This window comes from Neopelma chrysocephalum, unplaced genomic scaffold, assembly GCF_003984885.1.
Source record: "Neopelma chrysocephalum unplaced genomic scaffold, ASM398488v2 Primary Assembly neopelma1_108, whole genome shotgun sequence".
NCBI classification, from domain to species: domain Eukaryota; kingdom Metazoa; phylum Chordata; class Aves; order Passeriformes; family Pipridae; genus Neopelma; species Neopelma chrysocephalum.
This window is the reverse complement of record NW_020897773.1, coordinates 291,079-317,876: the sequence shown is the minus strand read 5'-3', so window position 1 is coordinate 317,876 and position 26,798 is coordinate 291,079. Positions and strand designations below refer to the sequence as shown.

Sequence of the window (26,798 nt, the reverse complement as noted above, 5' to 3'; positions counted from 1 at the left end):
ACTGAATGCATTTCCAAACCTTAATTTTACATTCAACACGTGATTCTGCAGGAAATGCCATGCATTTGAAGCCGGTATCTGTTAGCTTTCCAGGCTGAATAACTAGAGTAAAGATATGATGTCCAAAATTTATTTTACTTATGCAGCATGGCTGTTAGCTTCACCAGTTGCCAGTGCAGATTCCAGGGTCTTTTGACAAATCATACACATGGAGAAGACTTTCAAAGGTACAAGAAGAAATTCAGAGTCTATTTTTCATTGAGCAAAACTTGGGTGCCTAGTCCCTCTTCTTCTCTTTGATTCTAAAATAGAGCAAGGAATATTTTACCTCTGTGACAGCAAAACTGGAAATAATTACTACAATTTGAGCAGAGGCATAGATGACCTGGGAATTAATTTGAGATACTTAATCAATCAGATCTGTTGGAAGATCTCAAAGGTAGATTACAGGAAAACAGTGTTTTCAATGAAGTTCAGGTTCTGCAAATCCAATGGAAGGAATCTGGCAATCACAATGTGAAGCAGACTCAGGAGGTTGGCTTTTAAAACTCTTTGGAGGCTGCACCACTTGATTTGTTTTCAATCCCTTGCGGTAGAAAAGCTTACCTCTGGCCTTCACCATGTTCCAGGCTGGTAAACTCTCAAACACATGCTGTACTGAATGAGAAAATACTTCAATGCACAATGGGATATGTAAATATACTATTGCTTGAGCTTGCCTTCAAATGGATCTAGAAACCACAGCAATAACAGAACACAGTTGTCTTGTTTGCTAAGTGGATGGGAATTGGTTTCTTAACACAATTGGATGTCCTCTGAGAAATGCCCATACAAGTCCCAGCAACTGGCCCAGACAGGGCCAGAAAAGGTGCACCATGTTTTGAAGGCAGAAATAGTTTGCCAAGGTGTTCCCATGCAACATTGAACCTTCCTTCTGTCCTGGAGTCATCCTAGAAACTTCCACAAAGTGGTTGTGCCACTTTACAAGACCTACTTTTAACTCCTCCCAGATTAATTCTGATCACTCATTTAATTATAATCTGGTATATAATCTGAATATCTGCTTTAGTGAATCTAAATACATAAACATCTGATTTACTAAAACTGTACATAATACCAATAGGAAAAGAGAGCTGAAAAAATTAGGGCTGCCTTCCCTTTTCTGTTCCCTCAAGATTATTATCTTGAGCAAATTGCCTTGGCAAAAATTTGAGGTCCATATTTAGACACGAAAAAAATAAGATGATTTTCAAAGGCACCAGCCAACCACAGCTTCTATCAACAAAACTCTCATCACCAAGAGACTCTAACAATTACTGTACATAAAATATCTAACTACAACAAGCAATATTCCTCTTGCCATCTGTTACTACTTACTTACAGGGAAGAAAGTTGCCCATTGATCCATAGATCACCTGTGTATTCAAGCTCAGCTCACGGTGACTACATACTTTTCCTTTTTACGCAGATAAGGCCACACCTTCACTCATGAGGCAAGGTCAAACATGCCAAGTCCAGCTGGAAGAGATATGAGGGAATACCTTTATACCCTTTGCAAACACTTGAAAAGAGAAAAATGGAGCAGAAAAAAAGAAAGTGATCCAGAGAAAATGAAATCATCACAGAAAAGGAAATATGAGAAAGGATGAATGGGGGGGAGGAAATAAACTACTACAGAAAGAGGAATGAGAGAGTGGATAGGGAGGCACAAGAATGGGAAAGTCGGGAGTTACGGTGATAATATGTCCGATAAGTTATCATGTACTGAGGAGTGGACAGATTTAGGCAACTCTTCTGCTTCCCTAAAGTGAAGGTGCCAAAAAGCACACAGCGATGACCCACATGCCTGTGGTGTGCCTTGAGCAGAAGCCATGCACTTGGAACTGGTTGTATGCTGCTGCTTCCCACCATTTCCAGTCGTGCCCTATTAAAGCCAGGCCCTGGGTGCAGGAACCTCCGTGCTGGAAAAGGCCACGCTGCCCTTGGTCGTGGCTGTTTGCCATTGCAATAGCTCTTCACAGGTTTCTGCCTTAAGCCGCTTTGCACCCTGACACCAATCCACCCCGAACACTTGCCCCTCACGTTCCTGGCACCTGACCCCCTGCTTGGGCTCACCAGGATCATCCTGCTCTCATTAGTGGCCCCCCGTGTTCGCCCACTGAGGTGTGTAACTGCAAAGGAGTCAAGTCGTTGCTGCAGTGGAAATTGTAACAGAGACCTTCTCAGCTCCTTGCAAAGCCAAAATCTGAATTTAACAGATCAGATCTATTTCTAGAGGCTGGGACACAGAAATCAACAAGAGACAAGTGTTGGTGCAAACTCCCAGGCAGAACACAGAGGCTAAAAAAGTAACTTAGTTCTGCTATTTCGAGATTTAACTTGAGATTAAAATGAAATCAAAGCTCTTTGAAATCCTCATAGTTGGCACTCTGAATTTTTTTTCACCTGTAAATCGAGAAGTGGGAAGGGAGAATTCTTGCCCAAGGGAAAAAACTATTACTCATTTTTAAAGTCCTTTTAAAAATTACTTAATCTAGAGTGCTATTCAAATATATTATTTTTTTTTAATATACTTATTGTAAATATAACCATCTATAATGGTTAAGCTTTTGACACCTCAAAATATTGTAAAATACATTTATAAATGATCAAAGAGGGTGTTTGATGCTGACATTTAAAGGGAAATCAAGCCAGTTAACCAGGAAGGGTCATCACCAAGGCATTGGAACTGCGTTCTTACATCTAAAAGCTTGGGATCTCACTGGACTCTTTGCAGATAGAGTGCATATAGCAGACCAACCAGTTTAATAACTAGCTTCCTCAAAGTTGTCAAACTGAGTAGTATTTGGAAAGAAAAAAATAAAAAAAGAGGGGAAGGAAAACTAGCTTTCCTCTTCTGATCTATTCTGAACAAAACCAAGATTTAAGAGCTTTGTTAACAAAAATTTACTCTCAATCCAAGGTTCCAGCAAACCCTCCAATGGTTTAGACTGCAAGAACTCCTGGAGTGTCTTGTGGTTCCTGTACGACCAATCATCCAGCTTTCTGCTCCAGGGAAAGCAGAACCTAAGGCAAGGATGATAATGTTGGTCCAGGTGTCACCTCAGCACTGGGGCACCAAGAGTCGGTCGGAACAGTTTTGGAGCACAGAAGCTCTTGAGGACACTGGAGTTCCTCACTAAAACTAACATATGTTGTATCCAAAAATGGGAAGACTGTACAAGCTCTCAGTGGTTTGATATTTTACACTGGTGACAAACACACCTGCTCCCTGAGGCACGTAAATCCAGTGGGTCAGGTGACCAGGTGCTCGGAGAGACCAGACTGTGACAGATGGTTCCTCCATCTCCCTCTCTCTCTTGGGGAGCTCCCTTAATTATAGCTAGTGCTATGCCACCTATGCATTAACTCCCTTCAGCTTCCACACACATAGGCATTAAGATAATAAGTGTATTCAGAAAACAATGAAGTCATCCACGTTGCAGGTCACCTTGCCCTAGTTTTGTACCAAAGTGTGTCACATCAATAGCAGTTGTATTGCAACAAGCTAATAATAAACCTAAAAATCCTACATATCAGTAAGAGATTCTCTACAGCTGCAACTACCCTAAAGAATAAGGTTTAAATCTTTCTCTTCACACAGGTGAGTGATGAGGAAGCCCTTAGTAAGCATTGCCCCCTGGTAAGCATCAGCCAGCCTATGGCAAGGTTTGGCAGATATTGCACTTGGGTTTGGCAGTGTTTCTAGCTGGGATATCTGTACAGAATCCCAGGAGCACTCACAGGGGCCTCTGTGACACAACTTCTTTAGACACAACCAGGATGATCAAAAGCAATGACCTCAGTGCACAAAGTAGGGACAATAATTCACCATTTCATATATCAAGTTTAAATGCAAAATATGTTGCAATAATCCTACTATTCCCCCCTGTACTTTTCAGTATTGCTATTTTAGATTGCAGTTTCTTGTGCATTTTAATAAAATTCCAGTTTTCATCCAAGTATAACTTGCTGATGATGACAGGAAAAATGAATCATACTCAAGCATCAATACCAATGTTCCATTCACCATTTCCTACCTGACAGAAAATGTAAAAAAAAAAAACCAACACAAATTACTATTATGTATTGCTTGATATATTTTGCTAAATATGTTGTATAATGGTCAATTATATTGATCAATAGAAATACATTCTGACTTCAATGCAAAGCTATTTCTACCTTGAAAATAAACATACTATCTATGATGAGAAGCAGCACTACAAAAATAATTAATAAGTATAGATCATTAATTTAAAACAACACTGGCTGCTTGCTGATTTGTATTATGATTAGAGTTCATTTAAATCTATCTGTCTAGATTTTTCAATTTGTTTATTTTTATTATAAACTTATTAATGCTCAGACCTTTCAAAGGAGGACTCCATAATGCCCACACTGCGTCCTTTGGTATACTGAGGCTTGTAAACACATTGCTAGATGAAGGCAAAGATTAAAAGATAGCAAAGGGCTGCCAGGCCAGAAGCCTGAATTAAATCTATTAAGTTATATTTGAATAGGTAGATAAGTAAGGAAGGGCAATCTGGGCTGATGAGTTTCTTCAGAGAGAAGGAATCACGGTGAGAGCTGCCACGCATGGCAAAGCATCAGGCCACCTGCTACTCACCTCCAGAGACTATTGATGTCCTGTTGGGAGTTCACCCATCAAGGGATGTCCTGCTGTGATAAATCAAACTAAAGTGACAGTGGAGTTCCTCAGCCATAAGGTCATTTAATAAAGTAAGGGAAGAGTCACACGTGTAAGTGTAAACGCCCCGCACGCTTGTTCAACTTGGTGCTAAAGAGCTGTTGAAGTGGATATGGAGGATGCAAAATAAAAGAAAGATGGAAGAATTTTAAATTCTATTGACCTGCTCCCTAGGTCCTGAGGGTGGTTTTCCATCTGCTCTAGCAACATAATTAAACGTTTGGGAACTAATGACAGTATGTGGCTTTTGTCACCAAAAGAACAGACAGTGGTAAATAAAACCCTATTTACAAGAGGTAGGGAGGGAAATGTGTCTCTGCTGTTGAAATTACAGATAAACAAAATCACACCACTTAGCTAAAGAGCCTGTCTAGACAGAGGAAGAAGAAAAACAAATTACAAAAGCTTGATGTTATTCTTGTGAGAAAGAGGGGGAAAAATTATTTTGTAGCTAGGCAAAAGTCTTCAGAATGAAAAATGTCAAGATTACAATGTCAAGATTACTGGATATTACCTATTTTACACTACAGAGTAAGATAGTCTAGCTGGAGCAAGCCCTTCCTAATTTTGAAAAACATGGCAAGAATTAAAAGTAGGAACAGCTTAGGAAATCAGTGAGAAAATCAACCAAACAGATTTTGGTCCTAGACATGCAAGAGCTGTAAGCATACACTGAGGCTTCACCTACGTTGCAGGGCTACGCTGTTGCAGCTACATCAGTAAAATTTAATTTAAAGGAACGTGATTGTAACTATATCACTTTGAAATCCTGCTTCAAAATAAATTGTCCACAGGAGTTTTTCCAGAAAAGGCAGGATGGAATAACAACTCTACTACACTCATGCCAAACAACTTTTCCACTAATATAGCCCTAAGTAGAAGAGAGTGTGATTTAAAGCTAAAATAATTAACACCCTTCAACTACAGCGGGATTTCTTTATTCCAGCAGTGAATCTGAACCACTCTGCTTTGAGCTGAGAACTTTTGTGCCATTTTCTAATTTACATAACTGTTACAGACAATTTAAAATCACAGATGATCTAGAATGCATCTGCTAGATAAATTATGAAGTTCTGTCTTGAAATGTCTCTCAGTGGCTGCAGATAACCAGAACTTCTCCCTTTTTGTTGGATGAAATGGGGGAAGGCACATAGCGCACACACAGCCAAACGCTGCTCTCCACTGAGCAGGTGCTCCTGAAAAGTGAAACAAGGATTTGACAGAGTAAAACAATTGTGGATTAATAAAATGGCAGGGAGCAGGAAAGCAGCTTTTCATGCAGGGCCCTAAGTAATCCACATCGTCTGAATACACAGGGACATGAGGAGTTGAAGACAGAGAGGCAGGATCAGAATGGTTAGCTGGAGGAGATATTGGCTTCTTAGCAGCTGGAACACTAATTTCTTTCAAACATAGAAGTCAACAGATGACTAAGAGTTTTTTTCAGACCTAACCTTTCAATGTCCTATTTATTTTCAGTTGGTTTTAGAATGGGTTGCTGTTCTGAGATATCACCATTGCTTCATCCACAAGACTGCAGGTAGGATCACTTGGAGGCAAGTGATCCCTGGTTCTCTGTGACCAGTTACATTTTTATCATATTTTATCATAATCTTCTTCTTCCTCATATGACTGCTGCTCATTGAGGTCATGTCAGTCAGAGACAAAGGATGAAGACAGAGGGTGATGAAAATGGTTTGCAATGCTAGGTATCAAATGGCTGTTGAGGGAACACCAAAATAAAGAGTAGAGGAGAGGTGGACAGCAGAGACCTGCTGTACAGTGTTTCTGACCTGTTCTCTGGAAGCAATTAACTCCAGTAAAAGATAAGATGTCCTTATGGATGTCTGGGAATTGGTCTCATCCCAGTTCTGTCATAGACTTATTAACTTAAACTCCCTCAGTTATGGGTTTTTTTGCAATTTACAACATTTGAATGGATTTTCTATCTTCAAAGCTGTGTGGACACAAGGGGCTTTACATATTTCATGGAACATTCATATTACTACAATTAATGCATTTCAGAGTTGCCCATCAAAAGAGGTGTGGCCAACAGGTCAAGGGAAGTGATTCTCCCCCTGTATTCTGCCATTATGGGGTCCCCAGCACCAGAAAGATGCAAACCTATCAGAGCAGGGCTGGAGGAGGGCCAGGAAAGAAGGCTGAAGCACCTCTCCTACGAACACAGGCTGAGAGAGCTGGGATTGTTCAGCCTGGAGAAGGGTCTGGGTAGACCTTATTGCACCTTCCAGTACCTAAAGGGAGCCAAGAATAAAGCTGGAGAAGGACTTTTTACATGAGCAGGTAGTGATAGGACAAGGGGGAATGGCTTTAAAGTGAAAGAGGATAGGTTTAAACTAGATATTAGGAAGAAATTCTTTATTGTGAGGGTGGTGAGGTGCTGAAATGGGTCTCCCAGAGAAGCTGTGGATGCCCCACACCTGGAAGTGTTCAAGGATGGGCTGGATGGGGCTCTGAGCAACCTGGTCTCGTGGAAGGTGCCCCTGCTCATGGCAGGTGGGATGGAAATAGATGATCTTTAAGTGATGACCATAGTGTGTGGCCTGCTCCACTTGTAACTGCACGCTTGCCCACTTTATCAGATTTGGAATTGTGAAATCTCTCTGGAAACCCCTTTTTAATTTTTTTTTTTTTTTTGAAGGGGGGGTGTGAGCGTGCAGTAGGGTGGTGCAAGGGGCGGAGGCTTATAAAATGCTCTATTTTGTTCTGGTTTTAGTCACTCGAAGGTGCTACAAGGTCTCCCCGGAGCCTCCCCTTCTCCAGGCTGAACAGCAGCTTTCCCCGTTACTTGGCGCTTTATGGGGGTCCCTTCCCTCAGGGAGGCACTTGAGGGTCTAGGAGCAGAAGGCTGGAGAGGCGCAGGGGCAGCAATACTCCGACGGGAGCAGCCAGCGACCCTTGGAGCCGGGGCAGCAGGGAGCGGAGGCAGCAGCAGGGAGCGGAGGCAGCAGCAGGCGAAGGAAGCGGGGAGTGAGGGCGGCGGGGAGTGAGGGCTGCGGGCCGCTGACCGCTGACAGCCGGCCCGCTGGGGCCCGGCCCGACCACGCATGCGCGGATCCAGGGTCCTGTTGCCGGGGATCGTAAGTTTGGGCCGGGACCGCCCGTGCGGTGACGGGACGGGACGGGTAGAAGGGAAGGGGAGGGGAAAGCAGAGGAGAGGCCGCCCCGGCGCAGGTAAGGGAGGGCGGGAGCGGCGCTGTGCGGGGCTGCGGGGACGGGACGGTACGGGATAGGAGGGGAGTAGGCGAAGCGAGCCTGGGGCCTCCGCAGAGGGACCCCGGCCCTCGGCGGGCTCGGGGCGGGCAGCGCCGGCGGGGCAGCTTCGGGCCGCCCCCTCCCCGCGGGGGACTGAGCCAGCCCACCCTCCTGCCGGAGCTGAGGGACCGGTCCCTGCGCCAGTGGCGAGCCCGGGGCTTTCCAGTGTGCGCCCGGGAAAACCGGCCCTTCCCGCCCCGGTACCACGCCCTGCGGGAGCTGGGAACGCTGCCGGGGTCCCGGCCCAAAGCGGGAGCCGGTTTCCCGTGTCTGGACCCCCCTTGCTGCTGCACAACCCCGCCCGTGGGAGGTCTTCCCCTGTCCTGTATCTCCCCGGCAGCTGGCTTGCTTAAAAATAATGGCTTTCGAGAATTGGAAGCCGGGTCTGATAAGCTCTGATAAGAGCCCATGTGTTTCTTACAAGCTCTGCCGTTGTGCTCATTTCCAAAGTCTCTTCGAAAATGCCTTCTCTTCTGTCAGCACTAAATTTCAGCGCTTAGAAAGCAAGGATGGAGTCACGGCACAACTTTTGTGTGGGACTTTTTTTTCCCTCTCTCTTGTTTTTTTTTCTGTGATAAAACACATCAGCTGGGACAAAATTTCTTCCCTACCGTGTCGCACAGTCTAGCATTTAGTAAATGCTGTTTTGAGAGGAGTATTCCATGCTGTTTTCCTGCTGTTTGAAAGGAGAATTTGTAGTTATTTGTATTCTTGTTTTGTTTCGTTTTCAGCATCCAGAATAGTGCTGTTGTCAAAGACATGTGCGTTCCTCTTACAGAGGCATGATATCCCAAAAGTAGTGTCCCGGGACCTGTGTGATGAGGACCTACGACATTTGCTTTTGAAGGATTCAGGTTTTTTTGAGAATGGTTTCCTTATGAATTTATCAGTCAGAAGTGTGTTCTACATGAGGCGCTACATGGGAATCATCAAATTAATGAGATCCAAGAAAGGAAATATTTGAAGTGAGAAGCCCCCAAATTAAGAAGCAATTGCCCTCACTGTACCAAAAAACCTTTTGTATCAATAGGCAAATCTTATGTCTTCTTGTTACTGCATTATCTGAGCAGGTCAGTTGACTAAAGTAAGGTAGATGACTGTTCTCTTAGAAATACTTTTTGTTCTTTCTTGTTTGTGATATGCTGTAATTACTGTGCTGTTCTTTCAGTCGAATTATTTTGAGAAAGAAAAATCACATAGTATTTCAAGAACAGAGAGGACCATATGTATTTGTGTAGTAGTTCTTTTCTATTTGTCAATAATCTCAATGTTTTGACATTTGAATACAAAGTTCACAGGCTGGTGCATTCACAACATGCTCATCAACTAGGCACAAAATCTTCAAACTGCTGTTGGTGTAATATCTAATGCCCTGTGTGTTTCTCAGAATCAGAATGGAATAAGTAGTTTGATGTTATAGATTAAATAATAGAGAAGGTTATTTGGGGGGAAGTCTTCTGTAGTCTTCCTCAGATGTCTATAGAGGATGTGGTTTGTTAGATGTCTGGAATTCTTGACTGGGCACTGCTGGTAACTGAACCTGTCAGTTATTGCGAAATACTTTACATGTGAAGGGGAAAGATTGTCAAAGACACCTTCTCTTCTGAAGTAGTTTTGTGCTTGGATCTTTCTGCACTTATTATACTTGTAATATTAGTACATCTCCCAAGTACCAATCAAGCTTTTCACAAGGTTGTTTCACTTTTTCATTTCTTTTCTTTTCTTTTCTTTTCTTTTTTTTTTTTTTTTTTTTTAAGGGAAAGACAAAATGAACCCTTTCTTTTTTCTGGGTTTTGGACATTCTCACCTGGTCCACTTCCGGAATAGAAGTGAATTTTTCAACTCAACAAATGAGACCTACTGCTACAGCACTGCCCAGGGCAGCACGGTGCTCCAAGGAGTAACTTTTGGCGGAATCCCGACTGTCCTGCTGCTTGACGTAACCTTCTTTTTTGTAAGCCCAGTTTCTGTTTCTTACATTGAAAATACTTCTGGCCTTTTCAAGAGTTAAAATTTTCAGAATTCTCTTATTTATCAGGTTGGGATTTGTTTCTGAGAGTCTTCAGAATAAGAAATGAGCTACGGCCATCCTGGGAACATCAGAGCACTTTTCAAGTGTTGATAAATGTTTGCATACAGGTGGGATGACAATGTTACTGTATGTTGGACGTGTAGATGTAGGGAGAGTGCAACATCTGTATGTGGAGTCATGGTGGGCTTCGCGGTGGTAGCTTACATTTCTATGTTTTATCTTAACTGCAAGAACATTTGGGTTTAAGTACTGGGTACCTTTCCAGGAAGGGGACACCATTGCTAACTTGATTGTTCTTCAAAAGGTGATACAATGTGGAAAATCTGTCATTTCACCAACTTTTTTAAAATTAGATTTCATGAAGCTGTTGAGGAACTAGTGTACTGATCAGCTCAATTCTGACAAAAGGCAGAATAGGATGAGTTGCTGTCTGGAGCTCCAGGACAGGCCTGAGACTGCAATAAAACTTATGGTTATTTCTCTAAATTTGGCCTAGGTGGTCTTCAGCCCCCAGAAACAGGGCTGCAGACCTGCTGCAAAGTGGCCTGATAAATGTGTTTGTGGTAGTAAAATCAGACTAAAAGGATGACATAGTTCTTGAGTTCTAGAAAGCTATTGTAAAGAAACTTAAAGTACCTGTGTAAGGTTGGAGCTGGTAGTTCTGTAGGAATGTAGAGAGTGTTCCTAAAAGTTACATAATGAAATTCTTTGCTATTGATTTAGTGTATGCAGCATGCTACCCTGAATCCATTTTCTGAGGATGTACGTTATTTACAACTCTCTGTGCCTCATGGCACAGCGTTTGATAACATTTAGTTGAGGTGTTTGGAGGGACTTTCTTTTTTTAAAGCTGTGGCTGAATTTTAAGACACTGAGTCTCAGCTTTAGAGTTCCTTGCGGTTGAACTCTGCTCTCCAGCAGCATTGGGTAGAGAGTTATAGGCAGTGTAGAAGGCTCCTCTCTTCTTCAAGTACCAAGTACTGCAATTTATTTAGCAACTCTTGTATTTCTATTTTCATGACACATTTAATGTGGATCCCTTTAGTAACTGTCAGCTGATGGATTTCTGAAGTAGGCTGGTTTCCAGAGGAAGTGAGTTTTATATATTGCATTCTCTTCACATTTTTGTCTGGCAGTCCCTCCTCATAACTGTAGAATACTGTAACCAAGTATTCTACAGTTGTCACAGAGTCTAGGGAACTTTCCTGCTTGCGTCAAGTTTAATGGTCAGATGAAGGAGGAAGATAATTAATCTCCCCTGTTGGTGGAAGGCTCTCATAAGAAGGTTGTATTAATTGTGAAATGTGGAAATTAGCTGTGTAATCTTGATATGTAGGTAATCCTGACATGTGTCCTGGCTGGCCGGTTAAGTTACATCACTAACGCCACTTTCTAGCCAAACAGGTATGGGATGTAAGAAGAACTGGAAGGTGAGGGCATATGCTACATATGCATAGAAAACAGGCCTTGTTACTTCAACTTCGTTGCTTTGTATAGAGCAACTTCTTTCTTTGAAAAAAAAAAAAAGAAAAAATGTATCTATGAAATACATAATGATGGGTTTTTCTCCTTGTTTTCTTAGTCACTTTCAAAAAGCGAAAATACGGGGGGAGATTAAAAAATACATTGCAGAGATCAAATATAAGTTATTGGGGTTTGAGAGTTATAATAATATATTACTTTGGATAAAAATAATTCTTACACTTGCGTAAATATTTGAGCTCCTGTCAGCCTGTTTGCATCACTGTTTGAAAATCAAGTCAGATTGCAAGTCTTCCATCATAGTTCTGATCATTAAGTGATGAATAATAGTAAAAGTGTGTGCATGAAAGTTTTTACTTCTTTTCAAGTGCTGCTTGCTCCTTTTCCTGTCGCAAACCTTCATGCACTTGCAGTTCAGAACTAGTTTTGTGTGCAGTTCTCCTCCTTTTTAAATTAGAACAGGAAGGCAGATGTCCTGATCCTTTGGTCCCAGATGGGTTGGTCTATAGCATGACTACCATTGAGTTGGCTGGCATGTGATGATTGATTTAGGAGCTAGGACAGCATTTTTTGACAGTTCTTATAATAATTATTATGAAATAGGAAAAATAAATATTCAAAAGTATTTCTTTTTTTTCCCTAGATTTTAATATTACTGTTTTCCATTATAAGAAAGAGATTCTGGGACTACGGCCGTGTTGCTCTGGTGTCAGATGCTGAAAGGTAAAAATGCTATGCAATCAGACTGATTTGTTGCAACCTTTTGGGGAATGTGGAAGTACAGTAAATGGCTTAAAATAAGTGCATTTGTATCAGTTAGATATGTTTGTAAGCACATGCACATGTTTGTTAAAAATGTCCTCATGCTGCTTTGTGTGAAACATCCCACTCACAGAGTTAGTTTGTGGTTTCAGTCAGAAGTTGTGTGTTTGCCATTGTCATGAATTTCATTCTGCATTTGTGAGTTAAGGAAGTGGAGGTAAGAAAACAGGCTGCTTGTCTGCTAACGTGCTGCACATTGATGTTTGCAGTGTGTTTCTGTGATAGAAGGATACTGTTTTGTTTATCTTGGCTCAAGACTTATATCTTTCCCAGAGCTCCCTGTGTAGCCTGCGCCATAAAATTTCTGAAGGATTCAAAAATAAAAATATATCACTGTAGGTTTCTGAAATTCTTCACTGATTTTTAGTGATACTACAAATGAGCTTTTGACTATTATTTTTTTAAGTATTTTTTTTTTCTACAGGGTGATTTGTTGTGATGTTTAAAAGCTAAGCTATCTATGAAGTGGGTAAACTTTAACAGTGAGCCTCTTCCTGGTATTGCTGCTGTAACCAAGTTGTGGTAAATTCACAACTGAGCAACAGCAGAGAACTCAAAGCCTGTTTTTAGGTGTAATCCATGTACAGTTGTGAAATGTAGATGACGTAAAATAAGACAGGCAATAACTAAGTCTTTAATCCAGATAGCTCAGGCAGCAAGCATGAAGGTGCTCTGGCATAGACTTCCATGTGGGCTGTGGAGGCCCTTGAGCAGTCAGACACCCGGGAGCCCATGTTATTGTCCCTGCTGGACTGTGACCTGAGCCAACCGGTCAAAATTATAGATATACCTGTGAATGCACTCCATTTTAACATGCGTTATCCTGTAATTATGGGCACATCACCATTGCAACATTTGATTGTTTCTTTTTAGCAACAAACTGAAAACAGGTACTCTGCTATTTTTGAGGGTTGCAGAGTCTCTAAATATTTCTGGCCTTGCTATAGAACTCTTTGTGTGAGGAGGTGGCCTTGCAGGTGAGGGATTTAATTTAATTCTGACTAGTGGTTTTACGATGGAGCAAGAAAGGTGGAGGAAAAAGAGGCAATGTCTTGTAATGAGGAAAGTCTGAACAGGAAGCCAGCTTACAAATTTGATCCTTGCTAGGCTCCCAAACCTGTGTTGCACTCTCTTACTTTACTGCGTTTTAATATCCTCATAAAATGATGTTTTCTTTCTAGTTCGGTTATGTGCTCTCATGTCAGGAGTTCACGTGTCCTCCCTTTTTAACATAAGACATACACAAGTTTCTTTAATTATTAGGCATATGCTACAAGCTGAAAACCACAGCTTTCCTAAGTGAAGAAGTGGGTTTGTACTCCTTCCCTAGTTACTTCAGAATTCTTAAAATGGAAATAATTCTGCAGAATCAACTGTTATTAAAGATACTTAAAAGCACCATTTAATGTGTTTTAGTGAATCAAGATACAGCCGATTGTCAACATCTTCATCAATACCTGAAGATCTTGAACATGATAGGGTAAGTATTCTAGAGTTTTGATAATACTTTTTAATGGAATATGCTCTAATTTGCCATTCCATGTAGCCCAGTGAGCCAGTCATTAAACTGGAAGACCATCTATATGTAAAAATTAATAAAACATTGTTCACTGTGCTTTTTCCTGACAAACTATTGCCATATCATTAGCGGTATCTTGTGTTGTTGTTCTTCAGTTTTATTGTTTTGTTTTGTTTTAATTTAGAGAGGGACTATATGTTAGAGTTTCAAAGGGGAAGGGGAGAAAGAAAAAAGACTAGTATATAATTTGTACTTAGATAAGAATTTAAAAGGTTACATTGTGTTCACATTGCAAATAATACCTAGTTGCTCTTGATAATACATTGTTTTCCTCACAAAGTTGAGAAAACTGGATGTGAGTGTGAGGCTGATAATAGTGCTCTGTACTCTTAATAATCAAACTGGTTTGGAGTGGAAGATAATTTTTTGACTAAACTTTTAATTGCTTCCTCCACGGCCTTTCTGGAGTCTTTGAACTGGTACATCTCTGTGATTTTGTGTTGCAGCTTCAGAATGTACCATGCAAGAGTTGTCCAGTGGTGGTAGCCTACATTTTAGCATTTTATACATTCATCAGCTTAATATCTAGCCTTGCAACTAATTATTTATGTGAACATCAAAAGCATACAAGTGTCTGATCAGGATTGCTCTGCTATTTGTGTAGTTTTCTTCATCTTTTTAAAACCCTAAAGCAACCTTAGCAGTTGAATAAAATGTCTCTATTTAGTTGAATAATGTTCACTTGAAAGAAGAGGCCTTTTGAGAGGGAAGGTTTTTTGAACTATACTGGAACATTCAGTGAGATGTGCTCTCTGCTGTCCAGTTTCATAGGAGGATTTGTAAACCTAGATAAGAAGCCTTTCTGTTAATGTAATCACAGACTTGTTTCTAATTACCGTTTAACTGATTAACTTGTATTAGACTCTCATGGAGCTTATCCTTGAAATTGGAGAGTCTCTGGAAATGATTTTGGAAAAATAATCACCTCTCCAGCTCCAAAACAAACCATTAAAAAAATTCTTTAGAAGCCTCAATCTTAACTTCTGTTCACTGGGATTTGGGCAGGCTTGTATAAATTTAAAAAGCTCAAGCGATAAGTGTGAAAGTAATTAAAAAAACCAACTCTTAAATACTCTCTGAAGACAGACACATTAAATACCTTGTGAAAAGTATGTAGAGTATTAGGTATTTTTCTATATGTTTCTAAATGATGGAGCAATAGACTACCAGCTTTTTAGGGAAGAGGTTGGTTTAATAGAAACTCTTCTCGTTATTATACAGATTAGAGACTCTATTTTTTCTATGTTAGCTACTAAAAATTTCTTTCTTTATTTGTAGGGGTTTTGTTCTTGGATAACAGCTGCTTTTCGAATGCAGTAAGTATATGAAACAGAAATAGTCAGCTGTGGTTTGCTTTGATATTTTTTAATTAAAAAGGTGGTTTTCATTCAAAAATGTTGGGGTTTTTTTTAGATAGATAGAATTTAATACAAGCACTTATATATGTGCCTCTGGTCAGGAGAAAAAAGAAAATGAAAACAAGGTCAACTTATGGGAATACTTTTTCAGGATATAGTTGTCCTGCTAGCAGCCCAGGGACTTCCTGATTTTGGGACAGTGTGTGAACCTAAGTGAATCTATGGGATTTATATGGATTCAGAGCTAATAGTTATGCTCTAGGCTTTTCTTCTTCAAAGAGTACCTTGTGGGTGTTCCCCTATTTGAAGCCCCAGGCAGGAAATGGGATTTCCCTGCAGGTGTTTCTATGGAGAACTGGTGGTTTATTTTGGGCTGGATTGCCTAACTAGGAAAAGTCCATCCCACTGTTTCCCAGAAACTGAGTGATGTGATGTTCATTCACTATACTCTTGAGTCTTAGTAGATCATGGTTTTTAAAAATCAATTTAGAGCTTGGGTATATTTAAATAAAAAAGAGGTGGGGATACAGCCTGTCTTTCTCCATTTTTACTACTTCAGTTCCTTCCTTTTCATTCCTCTCCTATTTTAATGATTGATTCTGCTGACAATGGAGAGATGGTGAGAGTTAATTCCAAAACCTATTATATCTTCTGTTAACTGAGTGTCATAAGGGTAACGTGATTCTGTTGTAATTTTCCTCATGGGGAACCTTTACGGTGATGAGTGAATACTGTCACAGCATGATCTTAAATTTTGAGAGCTTGTGACTTGTGACTATCATAAAACAAGAGGTCACAGAAAATTACTTTGTCCTCTTTTAGTCTGATAAAAAAAGAATTCCATGTCCTTCCATCTTAAATTCCCTCGTGTTAATTTTTATATGGTGATACACAAGAAAAAGACACTTCTGGAATCTGCAATTATGCATGAGAGGACACAGCCATGTTGAAAACCAATAGGGACTGGTGGGGATGTCACTGGGTAGACTGAGAATTTAGTGTATGGATATATAAACCACCCCCAAAGAGACTAAGTAGAGTGACCACGTGCTTTTCTGTCTGTGATGCAGCGATGACGAGATTCACGAGAGATGTGGTGAAGATGCCATTCACTACCTTGCTTTCCAGCGCCACATCATCTGCTTGTTGATTGTTGTCAGCATTTTGTCTGTGTGTGTGATATTACCTGTCAACCTGTCGGGTGATCTCCTTGGTAAGGATTTTTTTTTTTTTGTTATTCTGAGAAGAATTTTATATTTTTATATCATTTTTTTTTTTGGTAAACTTTATAAGGTGGTGTTCTGTTTTCCCCCCTGTAGTGGGTTGACCGTGGCTGGATGCCAGGCACTCGCTGAAGCTGCTCTATCACTCCCCTCCACAAGTGGAGAGGGGAGAGAAAACACAGTGAAAAGTTCCTGAGCTGAGATAAGGGCTGGGAGAGATCACTCACTGGATACTGTCATGAGCAAAACAGACTCAACTTGGGGATATTAACTGAATTTATTAATAACAAAATCAGAGCAGGATAATGAGAAGTAAAATAAATCCTAAAAATGCCTTCCCCCTACCCCTCCCTCCTTCCTGGGCTCTACCTCCTCCCCCCCATGGCACAGGGAGGTGGGGAGTGGGGATTATTGTCAGTTCGTCACACGTTCTGCCACTGCTCAGGGTGAAGAGTCCTTCCCTGCTCCAGTGTGGGTCCCTTCCCATGGGAGACAGTTCTCTGTGAACTTTTCCAGCATGGGTCACTCTTCCACGGGGTGCAGTTCTTCTGGCACAGCCTGCTCCAACATGGATGCTCCACAGGGTCACAGGTCCTGCCAGCAAACCTGATCCAGTGTGGGCTCCTTTCTCCACGGATCTGCAGGGTTTTGCCAGGATCCTGCTCCAGTACGGTTTTCCATGGGTTCACAGCCCTCTCTCAGGCATGGACTCCTCCATGGGCTGCAGGTGGATCTCTGCACCCCCATTAACCTCCATGGGCTGCAAGGGCACAGCTGTCTCACCATGGTGTTCACCATGGGCTGCAGAGGAGTCTGTGCTCTGTCGCCTGGAGCACCTCCTCCCCCTCCCTCTCCACTGACCTTGGTGTCTGCAGAGTTGTTCCTCTCACATATTCCCACTCCGCTCCTTTCTGGCCACAGTTACATCTGCATAATAACTTTTTTCTCCTTCTTAAATGTGTTATCACAGAGGTGTTACTGTCATTCCTGCTTGGCTTGGCCTTGGCCAGAGGTGGGTCCATTCTGGAGCCAGCTGGCATTGGCTCTGATGGACATGGGGGAAGCTTCTAGAAGCTTTGCACAGAAGTGACCCCCCTCTACCAAAAACTGGCCAAGCAAACCCAACACATCCCCTCAGTCTGATGTGAAATTTATATGAATATAGGGGGTTCTTTAAGCAGTTGCCAGAAACAAGATTGCAGAACACGTGCAGACATAGATGGCTAGACTCAGAAGGCTCAAGGCAGGATTAATTTTACCTACGCCCTCTTACCTAGTGTTTATCTAGGCACTCATTGTGTTTTTTATTGGTGATGATTGCCAGTGGAAACCATTGTCACAGCTGAGAAATCTCTTTCTAGTATCCAGTCTGAACCTCTTTTGCTGCATTTTAAAATCACTTTTTTGACCTGTCACTGGAGATAATAGATTATTCTTTTCCTCTTTGCAAAATCCTTGTAACTGCTTGAGGGTTATAAATTCTTCTGGGCTTTTTCCTCTTTTTTGTAAACCAGACCAATTAATTTGGTCATTAATGAGAAATGTTTTCCATTTGGCTGGTCATAAAATCATCAGCCATGACTTGAATTTTTGTTTCAATCTAGCTGGACCATCTCCTGTTGTTCCTTTCTGTCTTGTAAAGCAGGAGAGTACAGCTTCTGTTTTTCTCCATTAGCTTTTGTGATCCTAGGAAATACAGCTGAAAAAAAAAAGTTTTAGTGTCTTTCCCTTTTTTCCTCCCCTTCCCCTGTAAGTTGATTTTGTGCATTTGCAGTTCTTTCAGTTGTGATGATTTAACTTGAAATGTGGTTTAACAATCTATGCTAGAGGATTGTTTACCTTTCCAGATACACTTACCTCTTTTTCCTTTGTGAACATTTACTCAATTTTCACTCACTTGCCTTATAATTTTTTAAAATACTTGACAGTTTAGAGAAATAATGTCATATAAACTCTCTCATTTTTGACCTTAGCAAGGTTATCAGCACTGTTCTGTCAACACTGAATTAATGCAGCTTAAAAGCCTGAGATAAGAAATCAGTTAAGATGAAAGAAAAATGTGAAGGAAATATGTTCAATCCCTAAACAATGTTGTTAATGGACATGAAAGGAGATTGAAGGGAGAAAGGGAACTGCTGCAAAGATTTTAAAACAATCTACTACTTCTCTTGATGGTTTGAATGTGGTATAATCCTGGGGCTTTTTTTCCTACTTTAAAATGCAATACAGAGTAAACCAGCATTGATTATGATTCTGAATCTTTTTATCAATGAACTTGCTCAGCATTAGAAAGAAATATATTATCATCTTTAAAAACTAGAATAAAAGCCGACTTTCTGATAGTTTACTGTGAATGCTGCACCAGCTAATTATGCTATTTTTTTTTTTGTTCTTAGATAAAGATCCCTATAGTTTTGGAAGAACAACTATAGTGAACTTACAAACTGGGTAAGTAAGTCTTGCAGAGTACCTTTATGCTTGTGTTAGTTTGCTGCCACCATCTCTAAACACAACAATTGACACTTGCAGGGTGGCTCCTGGGGTCAGAGTAACTTATTCACAACTTATTCACACTTGATTGACTGAAAATGGGATATGTTCTGCTTCAGGCTGTGCACTTACAGTGCTGATAAGAAATCATGAGACTTGGCTTCTACTCACTCAGCTCTTACTTCTTACACCACGTTTCTTCTGGCTTCTTCTGGCTAGTGATATTATTTTCAGAAATTTCCACATTGAGAGAAACCATGTTTCATAAAGAAAGTAAAGCTGACAGCTTTACTAGAATGTGTAACTTGGATGACATAAATTTCCTTACCTTAGATTTATGTGTGTGCATATCTCTCTAATCTGAGATTGCAATTAAAATTGCTTCTGTGTGTTTTAAAAACAGTCTGTAAAATAGTTGAAATACAAAACTGTCTAAGTCTTCTGGTTTATTACTTGATCAATCCACATCCATCCATGATACAATGTCCAGTAGAGTTTCTGCCAATGCACTTTGTTTTTATAACCATGTTATGAAACTTAGTAACTAGTAGGGATTTTTTTGCTTGCTTGGTGCTTGGTTTTTTTATCTGTGAAATAGGTTCCTGTATTTTAGGTTAATTATAATTATTAATGCTCTTCACAAAACTGAAGAACTGTTCACAGAACAGAATATCAAGAAAAAGAATTTATATTGAGGCTGTTTTCAGCTGTGTTCAAGGAGAGTTCAATTATGCACTCAGCACAGTAAATAATAAGGCAAATTAAAACCATTTTGGCAAATAGCATCATGTGTGCTATTGGCCATCTGGCTGGGAAGGTGCCAGCCAAACACTTCCTAAATATGTCCATGTCATAGAATAACTATTTTCTTTGTAGGTTAATTACCCACAGAATAGTATGATAAACAAGTAACTCTCCCTATTGGCTGTCCAAGGCATCTGCATAGGCATGACTGACTACCAGTAACTACTTTTTTTTTTCTTGTTATGTGTTCAGTGAAAGGTTCTGATCTGATTAGCATTTTGACAGCTACTTATATCAGTTGGACAGTTGGTTCTTCCTGTTTTTCATATTCATAACATTTTGTCTGACAGCAATAATCTTCTTTGGCTGCACACGGTTTTTGCTGTTGTTTACCTGATTCTGACTGTTGTCTTCATGAGACATCACATGAAGTATGTCACATATAAAGAAGAAAACATAGTAAGTTTCTGTACTGGGCTGAAGGAAAACATAGATCATATTTGCCAGTGGATAATGGTAAAAAAGCAGATTGCTAAGAGGCTCCTGCATACTAGACTGTGACATAAATGTGAAGGAATTCACTGAAAGCAATGCTATACTGAGTCAATTGTGAAAATGGAAGGAGAGGAGGGGGTTGGGGAAGGATTTGTGAAATTTTGCTGTAACCTATTAACAGTGTAGAAGGTGCTGTCTTAAATACACGCAGCTTCCACCAAACCCAAAATTTCCTAAGTTTTTCTCCCCTCTACCACACAGCTACTTGTGCTGTCTCACTGCCTTCCTTATACTCTTGTTTTCTGTGATGTGATGTCTCAAAATTTGACTTGCATTTTCTCTCACAGGTTAAGTGCACACTGTTTATAACTGGTATTCCAAAAAGTGCCAATGAAGAGATAATACAAAGCCATTTCATGTAAGTTCCATACTTGAGTAATTAGAATCATAGAATGGTTTGGGTTGGAAGGGACCTTCTAGGTCATCCAGTTCCAACCCCCCTGCCATGTGTAGGGATGCCTTCCACTGGACCAAGTTGCTCAGAGCCCCATCCAGTGTGGCCTTGAACACTTCCAAGGATGGGGCTGGAAGTCCACAGCTTCTCTGAGCAACCTGTTCCAGTGCCTCCAGTGCCTCACAGTAAAAGATTTCCTCCTCATGTCTGATCTAAACCTATTTTCTTTCAGTTTAAAGCCCTTCTCCCTTGTCCTATTGGTATATGCCCTGGTAAAAAGCCTCTCCATCTTTTATGAAAAACAGGAGATTTAAAATTGTCCTAATAGTTTTACCTGACCAAGAGATATGTTTTTTTGAATTTTGCACTGTTTAAAATTCATGTTATAGTATATCTGTGTTCTAAAAGCATATCTTATTCCTTAGCCAGTACTGAGAAAAGACTATATTTCAATGAAGTTAGTTAGCTAATCTTAAAATCAGAAGATAAGACAGTGGCTGTATATCCACACTTTCCATTCATGCTCCCACATGTCCTTTACTTGGAATAATGCTGTGCATCTCACGTTAAAGTAACTTTCAGCAACTGTCTCTCCTCTATGATACTTCATGCAGAAATGAAATGAGTGATTGAGATGTCAGTTAGGTATCAGTGGTGCTCTTTGAAACAGTTTCTTCATTGTACTTTTTGTTGCTATTGTTCCCATGTGCTGGTTCCTTTCAGGGATGCCTACCCAAGCTGCACTGTGCTGGAGGTCCAGCTGTGTTATGACGTAGCCAAGCTTATTTATCTATTCAAAAAAAGGTACTTGTTTTTGTAATCTACATGACTTTAGCGTAATTTTACAAATGTTTTGCTAGTCCTTAATCAACACATACCAGCAGTACTAACCGTGCACATACTAAGGATGAATTCTGCTCCTAAAGTTCTGGTCTGGAATTCAGTTAGATTCCATTGTGGTTTAAAGTGGGTTGTGGGGTTCAGCCCATCTCGTGTGGGTGTGATATGTTGTGTGTTGCATAAGGTAAGTTTTGACTGGCTGATTATTTATTTCTGTATGTATTTATATAGTTAGTTACTTATTGTCAGGCAGTACAAAGTGAAAAAATGAATTATTAAACTAATAACTCTGTTAACCCTGCTTCTTTGGCCAGATTGATGATCTCATGAGAGACAAGTGTTATTTTCTGGGCTATCAAGAATAGCATGGTGTTTTGGTTTTTTTTTTTAATCTGGAACCTCAGTATAAGTGTAGGTTGTATAAAGCTATTACTGACTTGAAAATAAATTATACTCATATATATAAGTAACTAAAATAAAGTGGATGTAAATAACTTTGATGACTGATTCATTTGCTGTCAATCCTTACAATAACTTTTTTTCTTGAGGACTATGTTCTTCCTAAGCTTGATGTTTATACTTTTTTTGTTGCAAATTGTTATGGATTTATTTTTTCTGTCCAGAAAACAGGCAGAAAAAAGCCTGACTTACTATGAACACCTGCATGAGAAGTATGGCAAGCGGGTCCAAATCAACCCTAAGCCGTGTGGTCAATTCTGCTGTTGTGAAATGAGAGGATGTGAAAGGGTAAGAGATTGTGTTCTGTTTTAGTTATGGCCTGGTAGATTGTTAGAAGGGTGGAGAACAGTTTTTGTGTGACATCTCATTGAGCTTCAGAAAATTCCTTATTCGTTCATTCCCAATAGCTCATCTGTCATGTTCTTACAGTGGATGGAAAAGGAATTCCCCAAAACTTTTGAAATGTAATCTAAGTGAAAAAACTGAAGTACAAGAAAATCTTACATTTGTTTGTCTTCGCCTTGCGACATCATTTGTAATTTGTGGAAGTAGTCTGAGGAAGAGAGACAATGGTTTGTGTAAGCTGTATGAAAATATTAATTAATGAGGATATTAGCCATCTGGTGCTTGGATGTAACAGTCATCAATTTTCTGACAGGAGGATGCTGTAGATTATTATACCAAAGTTAGAGATGAACTGATGGAAGAATATTCGAAAGAGGAACAAGCTGTTCATAATAACCCACTGGGAATGGCTTTTGTAACATTTCAAGAGAAATCCATGGCAACCTAGTAAGTTTTGTCTTCTGTTTTGTTTGTTCTCTTTTAACTGTAATAGTACAACCGATCTCGTTTGTGTCCCTTGTTTGCTTATATTGGCTCTTCTTCCTTTCTTCTTTTTCACCATTCTATGGATTTGGCCTGCTTTGCTTTCTGGTAAGTTTTCCCTTAAGTGTGCATTTTAGCCTCTGTGCTTTGAGTGAAGAAATTATCGAAGAGACTAAAAGGCTCGGGACATTTATTGGGATGTGGAACGTTTGTCTTCTGTGTGGGATCCTGTCCATCAGTGTAGGTTAATATTAGGCCAGACTAATTGGCTCTTGAATGCAAGTTACTGATTCCTCTATTTTCTACTGTGCAAATGTTACAATGACCAAACTATCAGTGAGTGCAAATTACACTGCTAGTTAGTCATCTGAACAGTGTAGGGTCAGTGACTGACCTGGCCATAGGTGATAGATACATATTCTGTATCTCTATTACCTGTTTTTACAGATATATGTGTAGACCTAATGCCAGAAGTTGTTCAGTATTTTTTTATTCAGTTATTTGTAGAGGTAAATGCATGTAGCCTCTTATTTTCTGTTCACACGGGGAGCATCTTTCACTATCACAAAGTGGGTAAAAGGAAGCAGAATAATATTGGTATTACAGTGTAACACTCATGCTTTTTTTTATTCTTTATAGCCTCTCTGATTTAAATTGTCTGCATTCTTTTGACCTTCAAGTCATGTTAGAGAGCCAGTCTTTCAGCTTTTTTTTAAGGAAGTCCAGGGTGTAGAATTTCTTACAAGAATTTTATAGGTTGGAGAAGGTTTTGCTTGCTACTCTTTAATTGAGTAGTGATGGTGTGATGAAATCTGCCTCCTCTCCTAATTTTGTAATGAAATAACATTTTGAGATGTGAAACTGAAAGAAGAAATAAGCACTGAAGTTCCTTGTCTAGCTGCTCATATGTTGTGTACAATTTTGATGGGATAGTCTCTCCTTGGGCATATGTTCTGAGTTGCTCTACTGGCATCTCTTGAGTTGAATTATCAAGACCTGAGAAGATTTTAGTTTGTTTAGCTTGGAATTGATGTGGTGGACTCCATTTCCTGTAAAATTAGATTAGATTATATGTGAAGCTGAGGCTCCCATCAAATTAGAAAGTTACTTGTTGCCCTTAGTACGCTCTGCTCCACAGAATCCTGAAATAGGATGAGAAAACAGGAAGCCAGAACTGAGGTTCATGTCAGGTGGTTGTAGAAGCTTGTTTTATGATGGCTAAAGCTTGCTCTGTATGTATTTTTTAAAATCAACTGTCAAAGGATAATTAACTTTCTTAAATACTTGCTGCTGCAAGATGCTGGCAATTTGACATCACTGCTTGAATTCTGGTAAGGTAAAGTTCTGGGGCTTGGGGGTTGTGTTTGTTTGTTTGGTGTTCATGTATGTGGTTCTCTGTCTTCTTTATGTTAAGAGCACAACTGAGAAACAAGCATGTTCATAGATTTTACCGTCTACCCATTTAAATATAAAATATACTGCTTCCATGCTAGTGTAATAGAATAGTCTCTGAATGTATCCCTAGCTCTTCTACTGCTGTCCTTTGAGAAATCTTTGAAAGCATTTATTCTGGGCATGTTTAAATTTTCTTTAAATATGCTGGGTGTCAGTCAACTCATAATATTAGAAGATAGAACTAAGTACTGTGATTATTTTTGGAGTGGGTGAAAGAGGCTGATATTTTGAATTGTGAGAATAGCAGCATGCTAAACATTTTTCTGAGAATTGGCTGGATTTGATACTATTGTAAAGGATTAGTCTGCACTCTCATTTAATTAGTCTACTTTGATTTGAAAACAGTTGTAATTATGTAAAGATGTGTTTAGGGAACTGTCTGTCTTTTTTTCCAGTGATCTCAGACTTTGATTTATTTTTTTACATTTTTTTTACTATGACTGCTCACATTGGTAGAAGCAGTGAACAGTTTAAACCAAGGCTGCTTTTTGTTTCCAGCAAAACAGATCTCATAGACCTGTAGTAGCAACTGTTTATATAGTTGTCATTAATGCAAAATGTATTACATTGCTTTTTAAGTACTATCTTGATCACAGGTTATTAAAATAAAAAAACCCTTCTTCATTATTCCCAGTCTTTCTCATTACATATTCAGCATTTTCAGGTATAAAAATTTGGAAAAAATCCTCCTCTTCTTCCTTACAGCATCCTCAAAGACTTCAATGCCTGCAAATGTCAGAGTATTAAGTGTAAAGGAGAGCCCCAGCCATCATCCTACAGCAAGGACCTGTGTGTGTCAAACTGGGAGGTTAGATATGCTCCTTATCCTGAGAATATTTGTTGGTAAGAATCCTGTCTGACATCTATTTATTGATGATAATGTAGGTTTAGAATGGGCATAGGAGAAACAGGGATGAGTGCATTTTTCTTTAATCCTAAACTAGGGCTTTATGTAGTGTTTGAATGTGGCTGATCTGCCTCTTTATTTTCATTACTCTTGTTCTTCGCTGACCTTGGGGAGGCCTCTCTGAGGCTGACTAGAGTTTTGCCACCCCAGATTTTAAAAAAACCCTAAGCTTATTAGTGTCTGTCTCTCAGAATTTCCGTTTTTGGAGGCTAGTGCATATTTGCTGTTGAGATCTGAGGAAAACAACTTGATGTTAGTGCTAAGTGTCCTCCAAGTTTTTGGAGCTGACATGTGATAAGTATAACTTGATCTACTCTGTGAACTTTGGTCTGTCTTCTAACATCATCTTTATTAATCCAGTACATTTCCCAGATAAGTGCTTTGTGAATTAAACTGTTCCTGTTCTGCCTTCTGTCATGCTTATAGGCTAAAAAAGATCTAAACATTTTCCAGTTGCTTTGCAAATAACTTCGGGTGGGGTCAATATAATCCTTTCTTTGTGTAACAATGAACTTGTTGTGACATTTCTATTGCCCAACCCAAAACTGCAAGTGAAACACAGATAGGCACAAGTCGCTGTATTTCACCTGCATGTAATTTTTTTTTAAAGCACACTTTTTTCTCAATTATTTTAACAGAAAATGACTCTTAAGGTAATTATGCCATCAATTTCTAATAATTGAGAGGTTTTCTCTAGGACTACAATTCTGCAGTTGGGAATAAAGTACAGAATCTTTAACCAAGAAGTAAACAACTATGATTCTTAGCTGTGTCTTTTGCAGCAGTCTTATTTTGAGATATGAATTAAAAATCTCTTGCAAGCTGCTTTCAGGTAGGGTCGGTTTAATGTGCCTTTTTCATGAAAGGGTTCTTCCATGTGTATGTGCTTCATTTCCTCTTCCTCTCTTCAAGCACTGGACACAGGAATTGTTCTGTGAGACTCAGTGGACTGAAGCCCCTGCAAAACTTTTTTCTGAACATCTCTAAGAGGGAAAGATGGTGGGGTTTTGATATTTTGGGTTGGGTTTTTTTCCTGTTCTTTTTCTTCTCTTCCCTCCCCCTTGAAGAAGAGGAAGCACAGGGATTTTCGAAGTTCACAAAAAGACTTGTCATAATTAAGAAGTTACTAAGCCTCTGTATCCCTGTTTTGTCTGTTGTAAATACTTGGCTTTGGCTGGAGTTCAAATCATTCCAGTCCTTTTGGGAACCATTTCAGATAACATTTAAGAACTTTACATGTTTAAAATCTGCAGTTGCTATTTTAATATAGCAGGAAGAGATGCCATGTTTGTAAATTATTTTTTTTCAAATCACAGTTTCTTGGTAGATTCTGCCTCTGATAGCTGTTCTTCTTGCAGAAGTTCTCTGTACCTTCTATCTCTGTCTCTTCTTGTTCTTTGTTTAGTACTTCTGCATTAGTGAACAGAAGTGTTTCATCCCAAACCTTAATTACGTTACACGTTTATGTTTTTGTAATGAAAGACTGAGTATGTCCTTCTGCAAGCACAATTTATGTTATCATTCAAGAGAGGCTGCAGTTTTCTTTATTTCTGATAGCAACTGGAACTTGTGTAGTGCTTTGTTATGTAACTTTGAAAGCTCAATTT

At 39.7% G+C, this 26,798-nt stretch overlaps 1 protein-coding gene across 5 annotated transcripts in view; it reads left to right on the top strand.

The window, feature by feature from the left end:
* The first annotated feature begins 7,753 nt into the window (after nt 1–7,753).
* The window catches only part of TMEM63A (transmembrane protein 63A), a 33,200-nt gene continuing 14,155 nt past the window's right edge, over nt 7,754–26,798 (top strand). For 2 of the 5 annotated variants that reach the window (XM_027696561.1, XM_027696556.1), the window contains exons 1-14: nt 7,849–7,942; nt 8,755–9,093; nt 9,781–9,977; nt 12,181–12,260; nt 13,776–13,839; nt 15,217–15,254; nt 16,367–16,509; nt 18,916–18,967; nt 20,104–20,212; nt 20,596–20,666; nt 21,426–21,506; nt 22,166–22,289; nt 22,660–22,793; nt 24,990–25,127. In XM_027696561.1, coding sequence (XP_027552362.1) covers nt 9,792–9,977; nt 12,181–12,260; nt 13,776–13,839; nt 15,217–15,254; nt 16,367–16,509; nt 18,916–18,967; nt 20,104–20,212; nt 20,596–20,666; nt 21,426–21,506; nt 22,166–22,289; nt 22,660–22,793; nt 24,990–25,127 — 1,220 coding nt within the window. In that variant the 5' untranslated portion in view covers nt 7,849–7,942; nt 8,755–9,093; nt 9,781–9,791. Of the gene's footprint in view, nt 7,943–8,754; nt 9,094–9,780; nt 9,978–12,180; nt 12,261–13,775; nt 13,840–15,216; nt 15,255–16,366; nt 16,510–18,915; nt 18,968–20,103; nt 20,213–20,595; nt 20,667–21,425; nt 21,507–22,165; nt 22,290–22,659; nt 22,794–24,989; nt 25,128–26,798 lie in introns of all 5 variants that reach the window. The other 3 variants (XM_027696557.1, XM_027696560.1, XM_027696558.1) reach the window with 3 other exon arrangements.